General features: G+C 40.3%; 1 protein-coding gene across 1 annotated transcript in view; it reads right to left on the reverse strand.

Moving 5' to 3' along the window:
- ERBB4 (erb-b2 receptor tyrosine kinase 4) overlaps window positions 1-19079 on the reverse strand; it is a gene marked incomplete at its 5' end in the record, with an annotated part of 635614 nt that overhangs the window by 169724 nt on the left and 446811 nt on the right. Inside the window, 4 exons of the mRNA XM_082001544.1 lie at window positions 4243-4369; window positions 5986-6099; window positions 7618-7759; window positions 11509-11627. Coding sequence (XP_081857670.1) covers window positions 4243-4369; window positions 5986-6099; window positions 7618-7759; window positions 11509-11627 — 502 coding nt within the window. The remainder of the gene's footprint in view (window positions 1-4242; window positions 4370-5985; window positions 6100-7617; window positions 7760-11508; window positions 11628-19079) is intronic.

A 19079-nucleotide genomic window follows, 5' to 3' on the forward strand; every position in this document is an offset into this window, starting at 1 on the left:
TTTCCAGGAATACTGGCTCAAATGGTACAGTTGCGATACTGTACTACCAGGACTAACAAAACTGCTACTGAAATGAGTGACAAGCTCTAAGCAAAACAAAACTAGTATGCCACCAGCTCCTGACACATGGCATTAACAGGGTACACATTTTAGAAGGTGTTGAACAGGGAAAATGACAAAGAACAGTTCGTTGCCAAGCAATTTTGTCACCTGAGAAATTAAATACCCCCCCAAATGTTAAAATCTCAAAGTTAGATATACTACAAAGATGAACCTGACTGATTTTGAGTGCCATCATTTAGTAAATATTTCCCCCCTAATTTTAAAGGAGTAAAGACTCTCCAACGATTTTAGAAGCCAACTAGAAGCCTAACCCAAACAAAAATCCTTTTCAAGATCCTTCTGCAACCCCATGTTACAGTATTTTTGTGGGTTTTCTGAGGGTAGAAGACACCCTCAGTAAAGGTGGATCAGGTTTTTCCACCTCTCCTCCTTCTGTTTTCCAAGAGACATTATTCTTGGTTTTGGAACATGCAGGTAATCAACCAGGCTGTCTTTGGGGACAGGCCTCACAAGTCTATGCGGTGACAGACTGATGGGGTCACTTTTAACCATCCTGGAGGCGACTCCAGGTTAGAAGCAACAAAATGCGTTCTCGAACCTTAACATAAAGCCCACTGGACCACAAAAGCATCATATACACTTAATTTTAACAATCTGGGGCTCTTGGAAAACTAGACAACAAGTTTTCACTACCTAACAGAAACACAGCGCTTTGCTTTTAAAATGCAGTACTATTAAAAAAGGAAAACCCTTGCCTGTAGTAAACATGAGGTTACTGAATTTCACCTGCAAATCCTAAGACAAAGTAGTCTTTAAAGATACAAATATACATTTAAACCTCTTAAACAGCCAAATGTCTGATATGTTTTATCAACGTATAAAACTGTAGAATGATGCAGTCATCTTCTACCATTCTTATTAGCAGACATTTTTCAGTAGAACAGGCACAGCTGAACTTCAGAGCTCCAAGAATGAGAGTTTCAGCTTATTGTGAAACTGGAGATGAACATCGAAAGGGAAGATAAAAAGCTGGTGAACACTGAGGGTTTGTTGCTCCTGCTGCAAGTCGTGGGGAAGGAGGCAGCATTTGCTGCTAGCTGGGGCTGTCCATCCCTAAACTCCAGCTCTCCTTGGTATATCCCTCCCCTTCACAGGTAGCGACACAAGTAGAAGGCAGGTTGGCTTTTTGGCCCCCAAACAGAAGGAAACAGGAGAGAGCAGGCTGCACCTGACCATACAGGCCCTACCCATTTTCCAGCCAAAGTGTCTTCTGTCTCTGTCTCAGGCAGCAGATACGTATCCTAACGAAGATCATTTTATCCATCCACTTCAGCAGAGCATTACCTTAGAAGAATGAGTACTACTGACTCACTAAAATTTAGGTCTACCTCATCTTACTCAAGTTCCAGACACTAATTAAAGCCGATTCATAATTACCTAATTTATATATAAACTATTATAAATAATTGTGCATAAACCCAATTAATTATTATATATAGTTTTTATATAAATTATTACAAATTCACACAGACTTGAAGTTCAAATACTGAGGAAAGGGAAAAACAGGCTGCAGAATCACAGGTTCAAAAGTATGACAGGATCAATCGCAATAGCACAGTTACCAATGAAAACAAACAAAAAAATCTGCTCAGCATCTTTCACTGAAGTTATTCTCTGCCTCTACATAAAGTCTTTCAATTCCCCACAGACAGCTAGACTTTAAGTCCCTACGTTCTGAAACACTGAAGATTCATGCTTTTAAAAAAGCTGCAGTTCACCCTCAATAAATGCATTTGTTAACAGAAGTTAACTAAAAGTTGGAGTGGAAATAGCTATTATTGTTGTTGCATTATACTGGTCATTTATATAATAAACTGCTTGTGTAGTTAGTATCATTTTTACATTTCCTTTCTGCATTATTTGCAAAATGTAACAGAAATTTTAAACAAAAAGCTGTTCCAGATATATAAATTTATTTTAATTAATTCTCAAATCTTCTTTTCTTATTTTAATATGTACTACTGTAAGTTGCGCTGTGGAAAAATGTCAGGTTGCAGAACTCAGTGTCCTCATACTTAAGACTTGTTGGAGTGACTTTTCTTCATAAAGAAGAGAGACAAAGTGCTACACAGCTTCAACATTACATGTCCTAGGCTTATATTCTTCTATTAAAATAGAACAAAGTACTTTAACCCTCTGCTTTTTAGTCCATGATTTAGATATGTTTCAGACGAATACAGTTTTATTCAAGGTTGACTCTGGCCCCTTTAATTTAGACAGATTTTTTAATGAGACTCATCTCGTCACTTTGCAGCCAATATAACTTTTGCAACAAAAGCAATTCTAATACTCAAAATTACATTTCATGCAATGCAGTGGAATCATCCACACAAAATTGCTCATGTCCTCTAGCTGTGCGTCTTGCACTTACTGTACTGTAAGAACAGTACTTCCTGTTCTGTGAGATTTAAGCGATTTACATCCAGCCTATCCGTCGGTCATTTGGCCAGATCAGAAACTGTGACAACCTGAGCACTGACTCCTGCCTGACCTTCTCCAGGGTTTCAGCAAGTTCGGAGCAGCATTTCCTTAAACCACTTGAACCAAAATCCTTCTTCCTCCCTATGTTACATTAACCTTTCACACTGTACTTGCTGCTGGAGAGATGAGACAACCAGCTACACAGTCAGAGCTCACATTTGCTGGCCTTTTGAGAATCATTGAGCTGTAGGGCCTCACTGAAGTGGATTTTCAACCGTCTTTCTCATGGCTGGAGTCAAGTTGTAGGTGAAGCATTACAGCCAATCACTATATTAAATCAAGGAAACAAGTAGTTTCTTTCTACCTCACCTAATAGGGAAATCTGAGCCAGGCAGCCTAGTGTCAACCACTTTATTATAATCTAAACATATCGGAATCTATAGAAAGACTAAAGAAAAATCTGCTGGCACTCTCATGCCAGAATTTCATTTCAGATCAATCTGCAGACATTCAGTTAATCACATTTTTGCTATGCCATAAAGCTGCAAAGATGGACTTGGTCTGTGAACCGTATTTAAGATCTCAAATCTTGACAACCAGTTGCAAGCAATGTTGAAAGCTCCAAGGAACCTAAAAAGCAAGTTAAAATTTGAAGCCTACGCAATGGTAGAAGGAATTGAGTGCTTTACACCGTTAATGTATCATAAAATATCTACATACTTATCGCAACAAAGGGCCAAAAGGGTTTAATCTTATTTGTGCATTTTGAGGATTTTGCTCATTTTAATAGGTCCAGAAATACTTCAAAGTGTCACATGTAATTCACCATTCCTGATTAAAACATGAAGGCTTGAATTAGTAAGAAGATGCCATCATAATTGTGTTCTTTCAATAACAGAAAGAATCCAAGAAAGCAGCTGGTTGCATTGGACCTCATCTGATCATCAAAACAGAGTATGTCGGTCTTCCCTAGACACATCCCATCCTTGCAGCATTTGCACCATGCATTCCCCTTTGCTACAACGGCAAACACACGCTGCACTGAACTGTGAACAGCAAGGCACTGGTTACCAGGCTGGTCTATCTTCCCTTAGAAGGAGACATTGGTGAGACTTGTTCTGCTCCTCCACATATTCAGCTGTTACTACGGACTTATTCAATATACAGCCGTATTTAAACCAGAATACTGGATTTAAATGCCAGTGAGTTTTGCATATATCTGCAATTGAAACTTGAATATGTACTTCAAAACTGACTGACAAAAGGGCAGCTTTTTTGCATATGTATACAGTGACAGCCACCCAGGCTATAACAATGTATTCTAGGTGAGGCACTCTCTCTGCATATTCTGCACATCAGACTGCTGGTCATACAAAATTTAGACAAACTAATGGAAGGTAACTTTCCTTTCTCCCTTCTATTCTCTATCAGCCATTATTGTAAGCCAGTACCGAGGATCTCATAAAGCAACCAAAGATCACAGCTGTCTTTTCTCTTTGAGTGCAAACAGTCGTCTTCATCCGTTCTTTTCCTAGAGGTTGAATCATAGGAATCGAGGTAACAGTTTCCTTCATAATGGAAGGCAGAAAACTACTTTATCGTGGATCTCCTATTCCCTAAAAGAAGCCTACAGCCATCGTTAAGAGGTGGACGCAATTCATTTCAGCTGGCACGATGACATAACATTTTGTCACTTACCCATGAATCCCAGTAACAAGGAAGATAAGGTTGCCATTGATCTTGGTACAGTTTATGAACTTGTCAATGTTGCTGGAATCCACCGTCTGAGCTGACACTAAACTCCCTGTTCCAATGCCATCACATGCTGCCAAAACAAGGAGTTTGTGTAAAGAACTAGGAAAAATCACTGCATCAGAACATGCTGGCCTTCTAGACACGAGTCTTCATTTCTTTCAGACATAAAGAAGCAGAGAGGTGTTAAAACAGCAACCTTTACCCATATTCCCAAAGAAGCATGTGCCAACTTAAAACGAACAATAAGCTAAAGTACCTGCCACAGAAGGACACCCCAACACACAGGTTAAGGTATTTCATGCTGAATCTAAAGACAAGCATGAACCACACAAAATCCCACTCAAGCCAGCTGTAAACAGACAGCTGATAACTTAGCTCAGACTAGCCTGGTGGCCATGCCATTTATTTGTGCACTACTCGCTGCAGAAACTGAGGGGTCCTTAACATTGCTAGCTCACGAGGTCCCCTTTGCTTTCGTGGGTATATGAACTTAACCATTCACATGCCATAAAGTCCTTCAGAAAAGACCTACAAACATGCCTTTACTCATCATCCCAACAAATAAGTTGCTGGGGCCTGGAGAAACTTTGGTATCCAGTGAGGAAACTTCTCTGTGTAGCCTTTCTACGTAATTTAGCTGCATTTTCTGGGACACATGATGCATACAGGAACAAATCCTTCATGACTTCCATCATATAACTTACCCTATCTCCCTCACTGGGCTCCTGTAATGGCCACTACTGGCAGTACACCTGAACTTTTTATAAACTTTCCTTCTCACAGAGGAAGGCTAAGAGTTTGACAGGAACACTACACATGTATTTTCAAGCATAAAACTAGCCAGCAATAAAGTTATTTACTGCAATTAGGTTAAAGGTCTGGACATGCTTTCACTTAGAATACAGCATGTCAGTACCGTGCCTTGGCAGACAGCTCTGTGTTTGACTGTTTCAGCCATGTAGAGTGACTGTGATTTACAGACTTTTTCAGTAGCTTCATTGTGAATTCCCTTCTAGATATGGCTTCCACTAGGACTGAAAAGTAGCATAGGCCCACATAGGAAAACTGATGGTGCTTTGCTCCTGAGACCTTCAAGGAGTGAGCAGAAAGTCTCCCTAGTGGAGCTTGGGACAGCAAAGTAACTTACAGATTTCAGTCTTCTCAACAGCACCATCACTGAAAAACTTCTAGTCTATGCTTTAGACACTTAGAAAGGAGGTAGAAGATGCTGGGAAAACAGAGACGTTTTGAAAAAACAGAGGAAATAAATGGAAACCTAACATTGTATTGACAAGTATGAGACATACCATACGTTGAAGCCAGAGCTTTAGTATGGCCCCCTTTGGAATGACAAAAGGACAGCTATAAAACACCTCCTGGAAATAGCTGTCATTAAAAAAACATAATAAATAATTCTTTCTAAAACCAACAGAGAAATCCCCTTCATTTTTATCTAATCAAAGGTAATTGGTTTGGCTATATTACCATTACAACTTAATAAATTTTCATTCTATTGTATATACTTCACACACAGCCCACATAGCTGAAAAGTTCTGTGGATGTCCAAAGTCTATTAATATTCTACAACATACTCATGAAGGGTATTTCATGCCAAAATAACACCCTGCTCTGCTCTACTACAGTGTAGTCCACATTCAAGAAAATGTACACTAAACTACCACCTACCTTTAGGACAAATGTCAGTGCAGGGCTTGCACATCTTAATACCATTTTCTTCAACCTCCATCTTGGAACTCGGACATGCACGAACACAAGAGCTGGAGTCTACCACAAAGTTGTCTGAAGAAAAAAAGAAGACATTGGCAGAAAGTGAACCGCAGGACTCAGTAATACTGGGACACATGCTTACGGACTCTGTGTCAATCCATCTTATTAATTACCTCAGCACTGCACAATGACATTAACATTTAATGTTCAGAGTTTTCAGAAGTGTATAAGCAACCAAATTAGGCAAGTTTTCGGAGACTTATGAAAACCCATGAATTGTCAGGCCTGATCCTCCTTCCTCCCCCAATTTGGTTTTACCAGTATTTGTGGTGAAAAAAGTAATTGAAGAGAAATAAAAAAAGATGCTCTGCCCTGTCTCTTTCATACTTACACAAATATATACATCTAGGACAAAACACTGCACAAGACAATGACAAGTATTTCAATTTCGCCTTGTAAAACAACTGCCAAAGGGGATATAGACTGACTCTATCTAACTGAAAGCTTAATAATGTCAAGAAAGAAAAAAAAAAGGAGGGGAAAAAACAGTCCAATAAAGTGTTTGGACAAAGAATTCTATCCCTTAGGTAAGTGCATGGTGTACCAGTTTTGTAAAAAAATTATCTTGCTTCAAAAAACCCACCACTCTAACAGAGACAGAACTAAGCCTTGACAGTCACAGCCTCAGCCTACTGTCAATTTGAACTTCACCCCAAAGACTGAAAATTTGGATTTTGCTTTGGGTTGAATTATGGTTCCATTACTACTTCTTATATGCATTACTCATGCTTCTGATATGTAACTCATGTATAAAATAATGAATGCACAACAGAACTGTAAACCTTGGTGGGAATGAAAGGGAGAACAAGAATACTGTCTCTCTTTTTTTTCTTTCTAACTAAAACAGCGGTATCAAAGACTATGTAAGTGACGACACTCTGTATTTTTCTGTTACTTATAATCATCTGTCTGGCATCTCAGAAGCATGCGGTTTTTACACTCATGGGATTATTCTTTTTTTAATTCCCTCCTCCCCTCTGGGAGGGGAGCTTTACTCTGGAGCTTTAAGACTGTATGTTGTCAGTATTGCATGGCTCTTCCTCATTGGGACAGAACTGCTTAGAAAATATTTACAGTAACTTTCTGTCAAACCACCATTATTCCAAGTTAAGAAAAGGGCACCAGTATGAAGAAAGCATTTGGTGCCAGCACTGGCGGTACACTGTTATTTTTCTGAAACACAAATTTCTACCCTTTTACAATCCCACTATTTTAACAGTTCATTCTGAATTTTACAAGTGCTGATCTAAAGCATGAATGTAAGAAGTGGTGGTCATGAAAACAGAAACGTAGTGAATTCTTTAAGAAAATCACTACAGTATAGGATACTTGGAGAGTGTCAGCAACCCAGAATGTCACTGTCTTTACTTAAGACATGACTGAGTTATTACAGGCTGCAAGCACATATGGAGTGATTTAAGACACTGCACTATGCACTTAGCTCTCATTCTCTCGTTGTTTTGTAAGGCTCCTGAAATGCAACTCAAACTTTCCATCACTGCAGGGAAAGGCAGCTAAGACAGCACTTACGTGGGCACTTTTTGACGCAAAAAGCCCCATAGGTGTACTTGGCATTGTGATTATGCTCCAGCTGGAAGGTGGTAGGATTGTATACAAAAGTCTGGGGGCACTGTGTGACACATGCACCGCTATCATTGAAATTCATGCAGGCCTGCAAAACAAAGGAGGAAGAAAATATTAAATTAAATCATACAGCTACTTTTGGGATTTTTTTTTTTTAGATTAAAATACAGTCTTGGTTGTTCAGACTTGCTGCAACAGTGAGGAATGCGATACATAGTTTTATAACCTTCATTTTGGCTACTTAGATTTCTTGCTAGGAGCTTGGCAAATACATGACTTACAAAAGGGGACTCAGAAAGCCCCCTTGATTTGAAACACAGTTAACTGGTAGAGCACTTCCTACAAAAACATAACAGCACTGCAATTTGTTTACTAACTATTGTTACTACTAGTAAACAACTACTTCACAACTTGATAGGACAATTCTACAACCGCCAAGAGTGAACTGCTATTTATCATAGTCAGTCCAAACAAATGCTAATGACTTTGACTCATGGAGCAGGAGTCCATCCTCCAGCTGAAGACTGAAATTCCCAATTAGAAAGTAAGAGGGATAAGAACTTCTTTTGCGCTAGCACAGGAGGGGGTCATTTCCCTAAGTGGCAAATTTAACAAGGTCAGTTGCTTCACACACTAAGAAAATAGGACTTTGTATCACTTAGCATTCAAGCTCAGCCACCCACAGCTGACAGAGGACAGGGCCCTGACAAATGAAGAGGCAAGCGTGTGGATAAAGAGAACCATGGTACGCACAGAAAATAATTGACCATGCAAGGTTGATAATTAGTAATAGAAAAACCCCACTGATTTTGACATTCCTTATCACCACATATCATACATATGGTTTTAACCACAGCTTACAAAAACTTGTTGGAGTAATATGCACAAAGCATACAGTAAATGTAAAATTTCATATGACTATGAAAGCTGTAGCCTGGCTTGGATCCCTCTAGCAGTTTAAGCAACCACTGCTCCTGGATTCTGCTTCCCCACCAATCTGTCTTCCAGAAGCCAAGTTACTTTAGAAGTTTTAGTTTAGGGATGAATTCTTCTAGTCTTTTTCCAGGTTGTAAAAAATACAGATGGTTTTCAATCTTTAAAGAGTCAACAAGCATACCAACATGTGCCTCATGTCCCCCCCCTCCAAAGCTGGGACCGAGAGAAAAGTGAGAAAGATTCCTCTGTTCTGCTACTTTTACTAACACTCCTTATCTCCATTTGGATCAGGAGGAGCAGGACTGAGGGAGGTTACTTGTCACGGCAGTGGATTTCCCCTCAAGGGAGAGGCTAATAATGCAACCAAGGGAGAAGGACAAAATCTGCGGCTGAAACGGACAAATGGAGTTCCATGATGAAGGCACTGTCCTATATGGAGCATGAGTAAACCAAAATGTTGATCCTGTGTTTTCTGGTTCTTCAAAATGTGTATTACAAAAACTGTTGGTTTCTCACAGAAACAGATTTTTTTTTTTTTTTTTTTTTAACGAAGATGAATACAGTCAGTTACTTCTTTACTAAGAACTGGATAGGAAGTCCACTCTATGAATAGGGTTGTGTCACTTTTCTGGTTCCCTTGGGCAGTCAACCAGGCCCTCTTATGCATTTCAAGTTTTAGATACAGTTTGGTTTTTAATGCAAGATAAAAAAAAAAAATCTCTAAAGTTTTGTTCTAGCATGTTTGCTTGCGGTTATGTCAGATGATGATTACTGCCTTGCTTTTAGAACTGAATATGCAAATGATCGTATGGCAGCATATGGAGAAGGATGGATGAATTTTATCTAGAAATATTAAAACCATATTTACAACAGGATGCTGTTGCAAGCTGCCATAATATGCTGAAGGATTTGTAATGCTTCATAAACTGTACTTTTCCTTATTAATAAATACTAATTTAGTTTGTTTCCTCAACACATTTTTTACATCCACTGTTGACTTAAGAAGTACTCTATCATGTACATGACAATCTACTGATAACGGTTTAGCAAATTCATAAAGTAAAGCACACTAAGACTCTTAGGAGAGATGGCACTTTTCAGGAAAAGCTCATCTAGAAGATTTGGGAACTCTTCATTTATTACTATAATGTTTTGTATACATTTGTAATTGCTTCAATAATCTGTGCAAACTTCTAGCATTTGCTGCTAAATGCTGTTAATCTGTGAATGAAAGCAGAGGAAAGTACACCGGGAAAAAACAAAGTTGTGTATCTCAGCTGAAAGCTAAGCACAGTTGTCTATAGCCTAAAGGGTTACACTTTTCACCCAGTGAAAGTAGTCCTGAAAATTGCCAGACCCCTGCTGAATTTCTTTTACATTGCTCTTGGGCCAGGAGTGAATGAGAATACAGCCCTGGATGTTTCTCTGCTGGATCAGAACAAACATGCTAGTTGATTTTTAGCATGCATATTTCCATAACTGCCAAAATTCAGAAAGTCTAACTCATTTTCTTTCAGGCTGCCATATTACAGAACTTGTGCTGCAAATAACCAGTCCTTAACCTTGAAAATGGACATACATCAACACATCAGCTTTCAAGTTGTTCCTCAACAGTCATACAGGACCAATCTTCTTCTCTTCTTTACCTATTTAGATTGTACATGACATGGGAAAGAAAGTTATTTTCCCATCTCTTTAGTCCAAAGCCAACATAGAACTTCCAGTGATCATCGGACTTGGCGTGCCATGTGTACTGAATATCTACTTGTGCAAAGACCCAGCTACAAAGAACAGCTTTAGTAAAACCTGTTAGCATTTAAGTCAGGCCATCACTGTGTTTCATCAGCAGTGAAAGAATAGCATTTAGAATGTCTTTTTGAAGCAGAACACCTACTGCCATCGAAAGATACCTGATCAGTGACCAAGCTTCAAGTCTGGCCAGAGAAAGATTCATTTTTGTTGGTTTGTTACGATTCAGTTGCCTATGCTATTACAACATCTGCAATTTTCCATACCATAAGATCCCTCCTCCCAATCCTATCTGGCAGATTTTAAACTAAGCCTACCCAACTTTGTAGATATTTGTCTCTTCAATCCCTTGGGTACCTTTGAAAATCCACGTCTCTGTGCATGTTCTAGTTCTAGGCTGCTTTAGGCCTAGGTTTGCTTCCTCTGAAAACATGAGCAAAACCTGTCTTTGCAACCCAGTGGGATGAGCTACACATTTTTTGAGATCGGTGCTGGGTTCTGAAGCTGCTTACGCTACTATAAATAATGGATTACAAACAAGACAAATTTGTCTAAAGGCCTGTGTTCTTACTGTCTTTTTTTTTTTTACGGAAAAAGTTAGCCTTTTCCTCTTTTCATCTTAAGCGTACGTAGTAGCATACATTTGAGGTAGAGTATTTCGGAAAGCACTTTCCTTCCATCTCCACTGAGAAGCATGCCCAGTAAAAAAAGCTCAATTTAAATCAAGTCTGGCAGTAATAGGGAACACCCTTCACAGAGAAGCTAAATTGTATTCTTGACTTTCAAATCAAAAGCACACAGAGCAGCAATAAAAGCCATGTTCAAATGTAATGATAAATACTTCTAAAAATTCCCTATCACCTCTAAAAGTTAATTTTAGAAAAGCAAAGGATAAAAATCACTGAGATTAGCGTATTAATCGTTCCCAATCTGTATTTACAAATCTCACAAATCTGTTAATGGGTAATATTAAGTAGATAAGTGATGCTAATGTAATGTGAAAAATATTAAATGCTAAAATTTGCAGTCTAAATCTGGGAGTGTGCATGCAATATATTAAAGGGGACAAAACTGTGAATTTCATGGATTAAAGCATTAAGAATATGCAGTGTGACTGCCAGGAACAAGAAAAATGAGAAGTCTCACACATACAAAGCAATCAGTGTCTTTAGGCCCGGAACAGCCCCCAGCGCATTCCCGGTGGCAGCAGTCGCTGACGTAGGGCCCGTAGCACCGTCCATCACACTGCTCCGCACACACTGTCTTCGTTACTAGGAGGAGGCAGGGAAAATTACCATGTCAGATCCAGAACTGAGGAGAGAGTCCTTCAACTTGCACAGAGGAAAACAATAAACCGAACAGCATACTGAAACAACTATCGAGTTTTAAGGTAATTAATTGCTTCAATGGTACTGGCCACTCACATCCTTCAGAATACCTTCACAATACCCTCTTTAGGAACATATATGTTGCTCAAGGACTGCAGAGGAAGAATTTTTAAAATGTTTGCTCTTACCCTTGGAAACTCAGGTGCATCATTATTTTCAAATTACTAGTTTTTGTAAACAGATGATGAAAGGATATGAAGAAAAAAAACAACCCACCCAATATAGCAGAAGAGCCCACCAGTTCTGTATGAGTTTTCTTCCACGAAGAACAGCAACACTGAGTAAATGAGTAAAATTCAGAGCAAGGTCAGCAATCTCTGAGGCAAATGGTGTTCTTGATGGCAACCAATTTGACAAATAGGCAGTGAGGTAACAGAACAAAATACAGACTGCAGATTGGAACACATCTGGAAACACCACTTACCTTTTCTAAATAACACAATCCAGCCTTCATACACAGGGAAACAACTATATTCTACCAACTGGAAAGCACAGTGATTTAAGTGGTACCACGCTACTGTACTTCAGGGCTTCGTCTTGGGCAAAGAACCATCAACAGTGGAGCATCTTCCTCCCCTCACTCGCCTACAGCCTCTACCTTTATTTTACCAAAAAAGAAGTTAATACTATCTGCAGGACTATATGAACCACCGCCTACAGAATGCCAGGAAGCTGTGCTGTCAGCTGTCTTTTGACAAAAGCAGGGATGTTACACTTCTGTAATTAACCTTTACCATTTACTTTGTTAAAAGCATTTAATTACTTCTTTATGGAAAACACTTTTCAAGAAGGCGGAGAATGCAAAATTCCATCCGGCTTTCTGCTTGATTCTACTATTTAAATGCATCGGTAACTCCTTCATAAGTGCTTTCTAATCCAAATTCCCTCCACTACTTGCCGGAAATACTTAAGGTAATGCCAAAGCTTCTTGATATACACAATATTTATTTAGGACATAAAAATGTAAATAACTAAAGTCATAATTTATAATCTATGGAATAAAGTGAAACACTTTTAGAGTAATGCCATCTTGCTGATACCAGAGGCAAACCCTCAGACAAAAACACTTTTGTGCCTTATGCAGTCTGATTTAAGAAATAAGGGAAATTTCTGTAAACAGACTTGCTGTCAACACTGCTAGAGAAACAGATTAAAAGGATTTGTTTATTTAAGTAACAGTATTGATAAACATTAGGACAGAGATATGAAACAGTGGCATATGTTAAGCAGAAGAGACATGTCGCAGTATGCCACCACCGCACCATTAGCTGATAGGGACAGAGTCTCATTTCGTGAAAATGAAGACCCCATTTAGTCAATGACTGCATATTGTTCTTCTGCCAGTTCAGAAATTGGTCCACAGCGCCTTGATTTGCACTGGACCAGGCACTATCTGCTCTGACCTTCAAAAGGAGGCGAGGCCCAGATCTACCCTGACTTGACAGAAGCCCCTATTTGCCAAAGGCTGCCCCTCTGCCATCAGTGGAGAAGCACAGATGCAGAAGACGTTCATTTCATTCCATCCCACAACCCAAATCCTCTGTGTTTACCTGGGTCACCCCTCAGACAAGGAGTTGGCCCCCGAGCCAAAGGGGCTCCATCCCAACACTCTGCCTCTTTTTACACAGTGATGGTTCATGGCCATGCTTACCTCAGTTTTTAGAATGACCACTCCTCTGCCACCGCTTTCTGCCCCTCTGTCTGGCATTACTGCTGCCAGCAGCAGGGCAGGCCCCAAGGCCATGCACTGAACCGCTTCTTCTGGCAGCAGCACAGGCGGCACTAAAATGGCTGCCCCCCCACTGAGCATGCTCAGTGTGCCCTCCCACCACACCTGCTCAGTGCCCCCTTCTAGAAGGTTCCGCAGGCTCACCAGCACCAACTCCACCTATCACACCCTAAAAAAATTACAGTGCACCAGCAGCATATTTCCTTTCTTTTTTTTTTAATTTGCAGAAAGACAAGGAGCCAAGTTTCAGATTGATACAACCAACGCTGTTTAAACAGAAAAAAAGAAGAGGACATGATATCGCAGCACGGCTGCTCACCGTCAGGATGCTGTTAAAAAACATTCCTCGCTGTTGTTCCACAGCAATTTAATGTTTTGCTTAACCTGGAAAGTTTTGGTGTAAAACACCTCTGTGTAGACAATTAGTACAAGCCACCTAATTAATTCATTTGTAATTTATTTACCTCAGTGCCGGCTGCTGTTGGGAGCAGGTCAAGATGTCCACCATGACTATTTAACCATTGCTTCCCTGCGGAGGACATCTCCTGGCAGACTTTTAAAGGGGCAAAGAGGCCAAGGCCCAGAAGCGTGTCCCACACCAGCGGCTGCAAGAGGTACTGGGAACGTGCCACTGCTGCCTCCCCAAAAACAAGCCCTGAGGAGGCGAATCCCCTGCCTCTCCTGTGCCTGGGGTCCGTCACCACAAACCACGCTGAGCACCCCCGGGCGTATTTAGAAAAGGCACGGTCTTTTTGTCAGCTCACGAGCTATTACTTTTAGCAAGCCAAGGTCTCAATTTGCAGGATTACACACTTCTTTCAAGCTGAGCTGCAGATAATAGCGCTTCCCTAGGCTGCGTAGTTTAAACAGCAGCGGGAAACGAGCTCCAACAGCAGCAGTGGATCTAAGCAATTTACTGACATCTTTTCAGCAGTTTTCACACTATTGGGCTGGGACAAAAAAATCTCAATTATTCACCCTCCTCTAGAGCGTCACTGTAAGGCTTGTGCAATGTATAAAGTTACAGATATTGTAATTTTTTTTTTAATTGCCTAAATTTTTAAAAGACTACAATAATTTGTTCCCGAGTATGTTTCCTGTTTAAAAAAAGCAAGAGCATTCCCCACACCGGGGCTGACCTGGGCCCCCTTTTCAGCACTATACTTAAACACAGTGCCTTCAAAAAGCATACGCTGCTTATGATTATGCACCAACTTAATGAGGGTCTCTACCATGCTGATCAGGATAGGGAACATTTTGAATTTTCCTCAAGACTAGAAAACAATGAAGTGGTTTGCAAAATTTACAAATACAGCAAAGGTTTGTTGCTGTTCTTCCCCAATTGTTTGTTTTACTGGGAAAGCAAACAATGACAACAGAAATGCCAACATTTCATTCTAGGAAAAGGCTACAACATACCCTATTTATCTTCTGGTTCGTTGCACACTGTATTTGCTTTATAATTGCCATTGAGGGTCCCGCTCAGAGGAGGACTCATCAGGTATCTTCAGTGGCACCACACACCAAGACAGAAAAGAGCTTTAGTGGGCTCTGAATGTTTTTAAGGACAGCTTGCAAGGAAAAGTTTTCCCCAAAGCAGAAGAAGTATGAGGTGATACTATATACTGTTTGAAGTTGTGAAACAATCTGATTGTCCAGATTCCAATTAAACATAATTCAGCAGTTCTGCTTTCTGCAATCATTATCACAGGGTAACTCTATGGAAAATGTACATAGCTGCACTAGTTTAAAAAGATGGCAAGCTCTTCCCCCAGAACTTTCCCCCAAATGCAATCAATTGATTTTATAGCTGTGACTCAAGACCTATCCAAAAGAATTAAGTGTAAAGGTAAATTTTACCCAAGACATCAAACTATATGTTCAGGCTGATGAACGCTGGTGAGTGGCTCCTAGAGGAGACACAAGGCTCGAGATGGTGCACAGAAGAGAGTGGGGACAGATGGCGGGGAGCTGGGCAGCTGCTGTGGACAGGCAGCATCAATGCAGAGCAACCCTGTTGCAAGCTGAGAAAGAAGAGTGGAGCAATACTGACCTCCTCCTCCTGCTACCTGGTGCGGAGACTTCTCACAGGGGAGCTGGTGGACAGGGATGATGAGGAGCCCTCATGTCACGTCCTTCTTGCAGCCCAGACACACATATGTGATCCAGGACTTCTGGGCTGGCACCCCAGAGGCATTTCAGGTGCCGGATACTCACTTCTTCACCCAACGTAACTGAGGAGAGCCTTCACTAATCACAGCTGAGGCCCCAAGTTTCAAACCGGACTTTCTGAGGACCAGCACCACTGCCCACCTGACGCTTGCTGACCCTTTGTGGAATCACAAGAAATCTGAGGCTTCGGCTGCACAGAACTGTCACAGTCGGGGCTGAGACAGCAAAGGACAGTGGCAAACACCAAGGCCTTTGAAAAAACGTCACACGCATTAGGACGGGCTTCTGGGGGAGTGCAGAACACTGAGTGTCAATCTCTACTAGTACTTCACTGCAATATAGCAGTAAGCTGTGTTGGGGACTGAGTGGAACGGCCACTTCATATATGTGTGCAATTATTCAGTCTCTCTTATTGTTTCCCTTAAATTATGTCAGGGCACTATAAACTATGAAGGAAAAAATATGAAATAACTGAAATCAATGAAAAAGTCTTATGAACATGCAAAGTTATTAAAGAAATACAAGGATTTTAATTAAAGGTGCTGGCTCCAAGCAAATACTGCTAGGTTACCCTGATTGATCTAAGCTGCTGGTTCAGCTCTTTCTGTCTCCCCCACCAGGCTCCCGCTTGCCTTTTGCTGCTCTAATTGGGTATTTACTGCGTTGGCACCTTCTTTTTCTCAGCGACATCAGCTGCACAAAGACTGCATAAATACAATTATGATCAGGCTCAACTCCTGTACGCATACATGGTCACGCAGCATTTTACAGTTGCTGAATGTTTATGTTTCAGGTTTGATGTAAAGGCTATTTGCCTTTTTGCATTGCCTTAGTTGGGCCCGTCAAGAGTTGAAGGAGTGTCTGGATGACACTCTTAGTCGCATGATTTAGTTTTAGGCAGTCCTGTGAGGAGGAGGGAGTTGGACTCTACAATCCTTATGGGTCCCTTCCAACTTGAGATATTCTACGATTCTATATTTTAATTTAGATTTCTCTCTTTTCTTTCAGTTACGTTCATCTGACAGAGTACATAATCTATCGTTTTAATAATGTATTCAATTTGTAAAAGTTTCAATTTCATTTCATACAAAAAGTAAAAAAACAACCCAAACTCTTAACAGACATCAGCAGCAAAACCAGTAACAACCTAACCACAGATTTTCAAATTTGATTAGCAACTTCCAAAAGCGTTTGTTCCTGTGTTTTTTTAAAGCGGTTTACATTTTATTTAGTGGGTGCCCAATACTCTTTGAAAAATAGATTCTTTTCAAAAGGATTTCCACATTAGCCTTTCCTGACACTGAAACAAAGAATACTGTCTAGCTTTTAAATGTTCAACATTAATATTTACTAGTATTTTAATTATAAAATAAAAATGGATTGTCGACTGCATAAAACAGTACCCTGAAGTTACATCTTCTCTACCTTCTGATAGAACAGCTTATTTTAAATTTCCTATTAACTGTCTTCTTAAATACATAAATTTTCTTGTCACATTTAGAGAGACATTAGAACAGAGTTAGATGCAGCTGCTGTTTCAGATAGAATTAGAAGTACAGAGAGACATTGCTAGAAGGCAACAGAAGAAAAAACTAGGTAGATGATATTCATTGAAAAAAAACAAAAGGATTTTCATTTTTCCCATATGTAATTTGAAATGAAAGACACAGATTAAGATCTTTTATTTTTTATCCTTTCCCAGGAAAATAATTTAAATCTTACCATGGGAGGGGGGCTCATTAGAATTTTTTGCGTCAGTGAATCAATAAAAAAAAAATTATTAAAATGCAAATGTACCTCTGAGTTGTTTCTAGGAACAAAATACTTTGACACTGGGATGTAGTACTGCTGAAGTGTTTTCCTACACACGTGTGAAAGATGTGCATCCCCAGGGCGACTACGTTAAGGTATGTGCTATGTTTGTGATACCATTCATCCTATCTCCAGCTTGTATCTAGGGATAACATTTATAAACTTGAAAGCCAAGCATGTTTTTTTAAGTCAGAAATTAAGCACAGCACCACTTGCATTTTTATGTTTGCAGTTCCTAGTCTCATTCTTGGCTTCAGTTTGCAGAAAACCGCATTTTGAGAAAGTGCGGTGAAGAAATTCCCATCGCCAGCCTTTTCCTTAAATCCTGCTATTTACCCGAGGTGCAGTGAGGTCAGGGAGGCAAAGAGGAAGTATATGATACAAAATTAACTCCTGTCCCCACAATCAGAGGCTGCAGAGTATGCTCGAAGGTAAAAGGCCGGAGAGTAGCTATTTCAAATTAGAAATGTGTGATCTGTGTATTCCCCTGGAACTTAGATGCCATATGTCTTTCCATAGTTTATTATTTTAAATCCACGGTTGTGCCTTAGCCTGTCTCTACTGTTTGGATTTGAGAAGGCAGTCACTGTGAAGAGAGAGATAGCTGTCACTCCCGGAGCAAACCTACCGTGCAGCTCTGCTAAGCTTCTGACTTCACAATACTGCAGATAAGCTTTGCTCTCTCTGGTATTACTACATTAATCCACCAAATCAGTTCCCTTATCTGAGAGCAGTGCTTTGTAGGGGTTGAGACCATGGGACCTGATCCTGCCACATGGACTTCTGCAGCCACACAGAGTCCAGCTGGACTTTCCAACTTTATATAAGGCTGGAGCCTCTGCTTGCTGGTGCAAAGGCCTGAGCCAGGATCGTATCATCCTTATGGAAGTGCCAAGGTTTTACAGTATTCTTGGATCAGCTAACCACATAAGGCCTGAATAAGTCTACCCAAGTTTGTGTGAATTACCTAGGTTCTTACAGAGTTACTAGTTTTAACAGACAAACAGGTCTCTTTATTCTAACCTCACCATGACAGAAAATAATTTCATCAGGTAGGGTTTAAGTCCCTTCCTGTTATCTACTTCAGCACCTAACCATGATGTAAGGAGGCTTTCTCAGCAGAGACTTCTTTGTCGCTTTCAGGAAGACTGCCAGCAAAGGAAGGAAACGTGCTGGTTTGATTCAGACAAAGAAGAATCGGCTCAGCATCACTGTACCTGGTTCATTATGCAGCTATTCCTACAATCTGTCCTAAAGCGTTTTTACTCACACTTGCAGATAAAGCTCAATATGAAGCAGTAATATGAGAACATGTTAACTTTAACAGAGCTGTAACTGTCATCAGCTTTGCCAGCAATATCAGCTGATGTGCCTGAACGAAAAGCTGCGCCCGGCACGGTGGCAGTGCCTCCGCAGGTGCGCGCCTCTGTCGCCTGTGCCACAGACAGGAGGTCAGCTTGGATTTCCTGCTTATGCTCACTCATAAAGTGTTCATGTCAAGCTGTCTGCCAGTAGTAAAAGAAAACCCCTAAAACCAAAAAGGCATAGTTGCATCGTTCTTAGTATTTTCAACAAAAAAGGGAGATGACACTGGGCTATGAGAGTTGGTGCATTCACTTGAC

Source organism: Phaethon aethereus (genome assembly GCF_964289735.1).
Source record: "Phaethon aethereus genome assembly, chromosome: 6".
NCBI lineage: Eukaryota > Metazoa > Chordata > Aves > Phaethontiformes > Phaethontidae > Phaethon > Phaethon aethereus.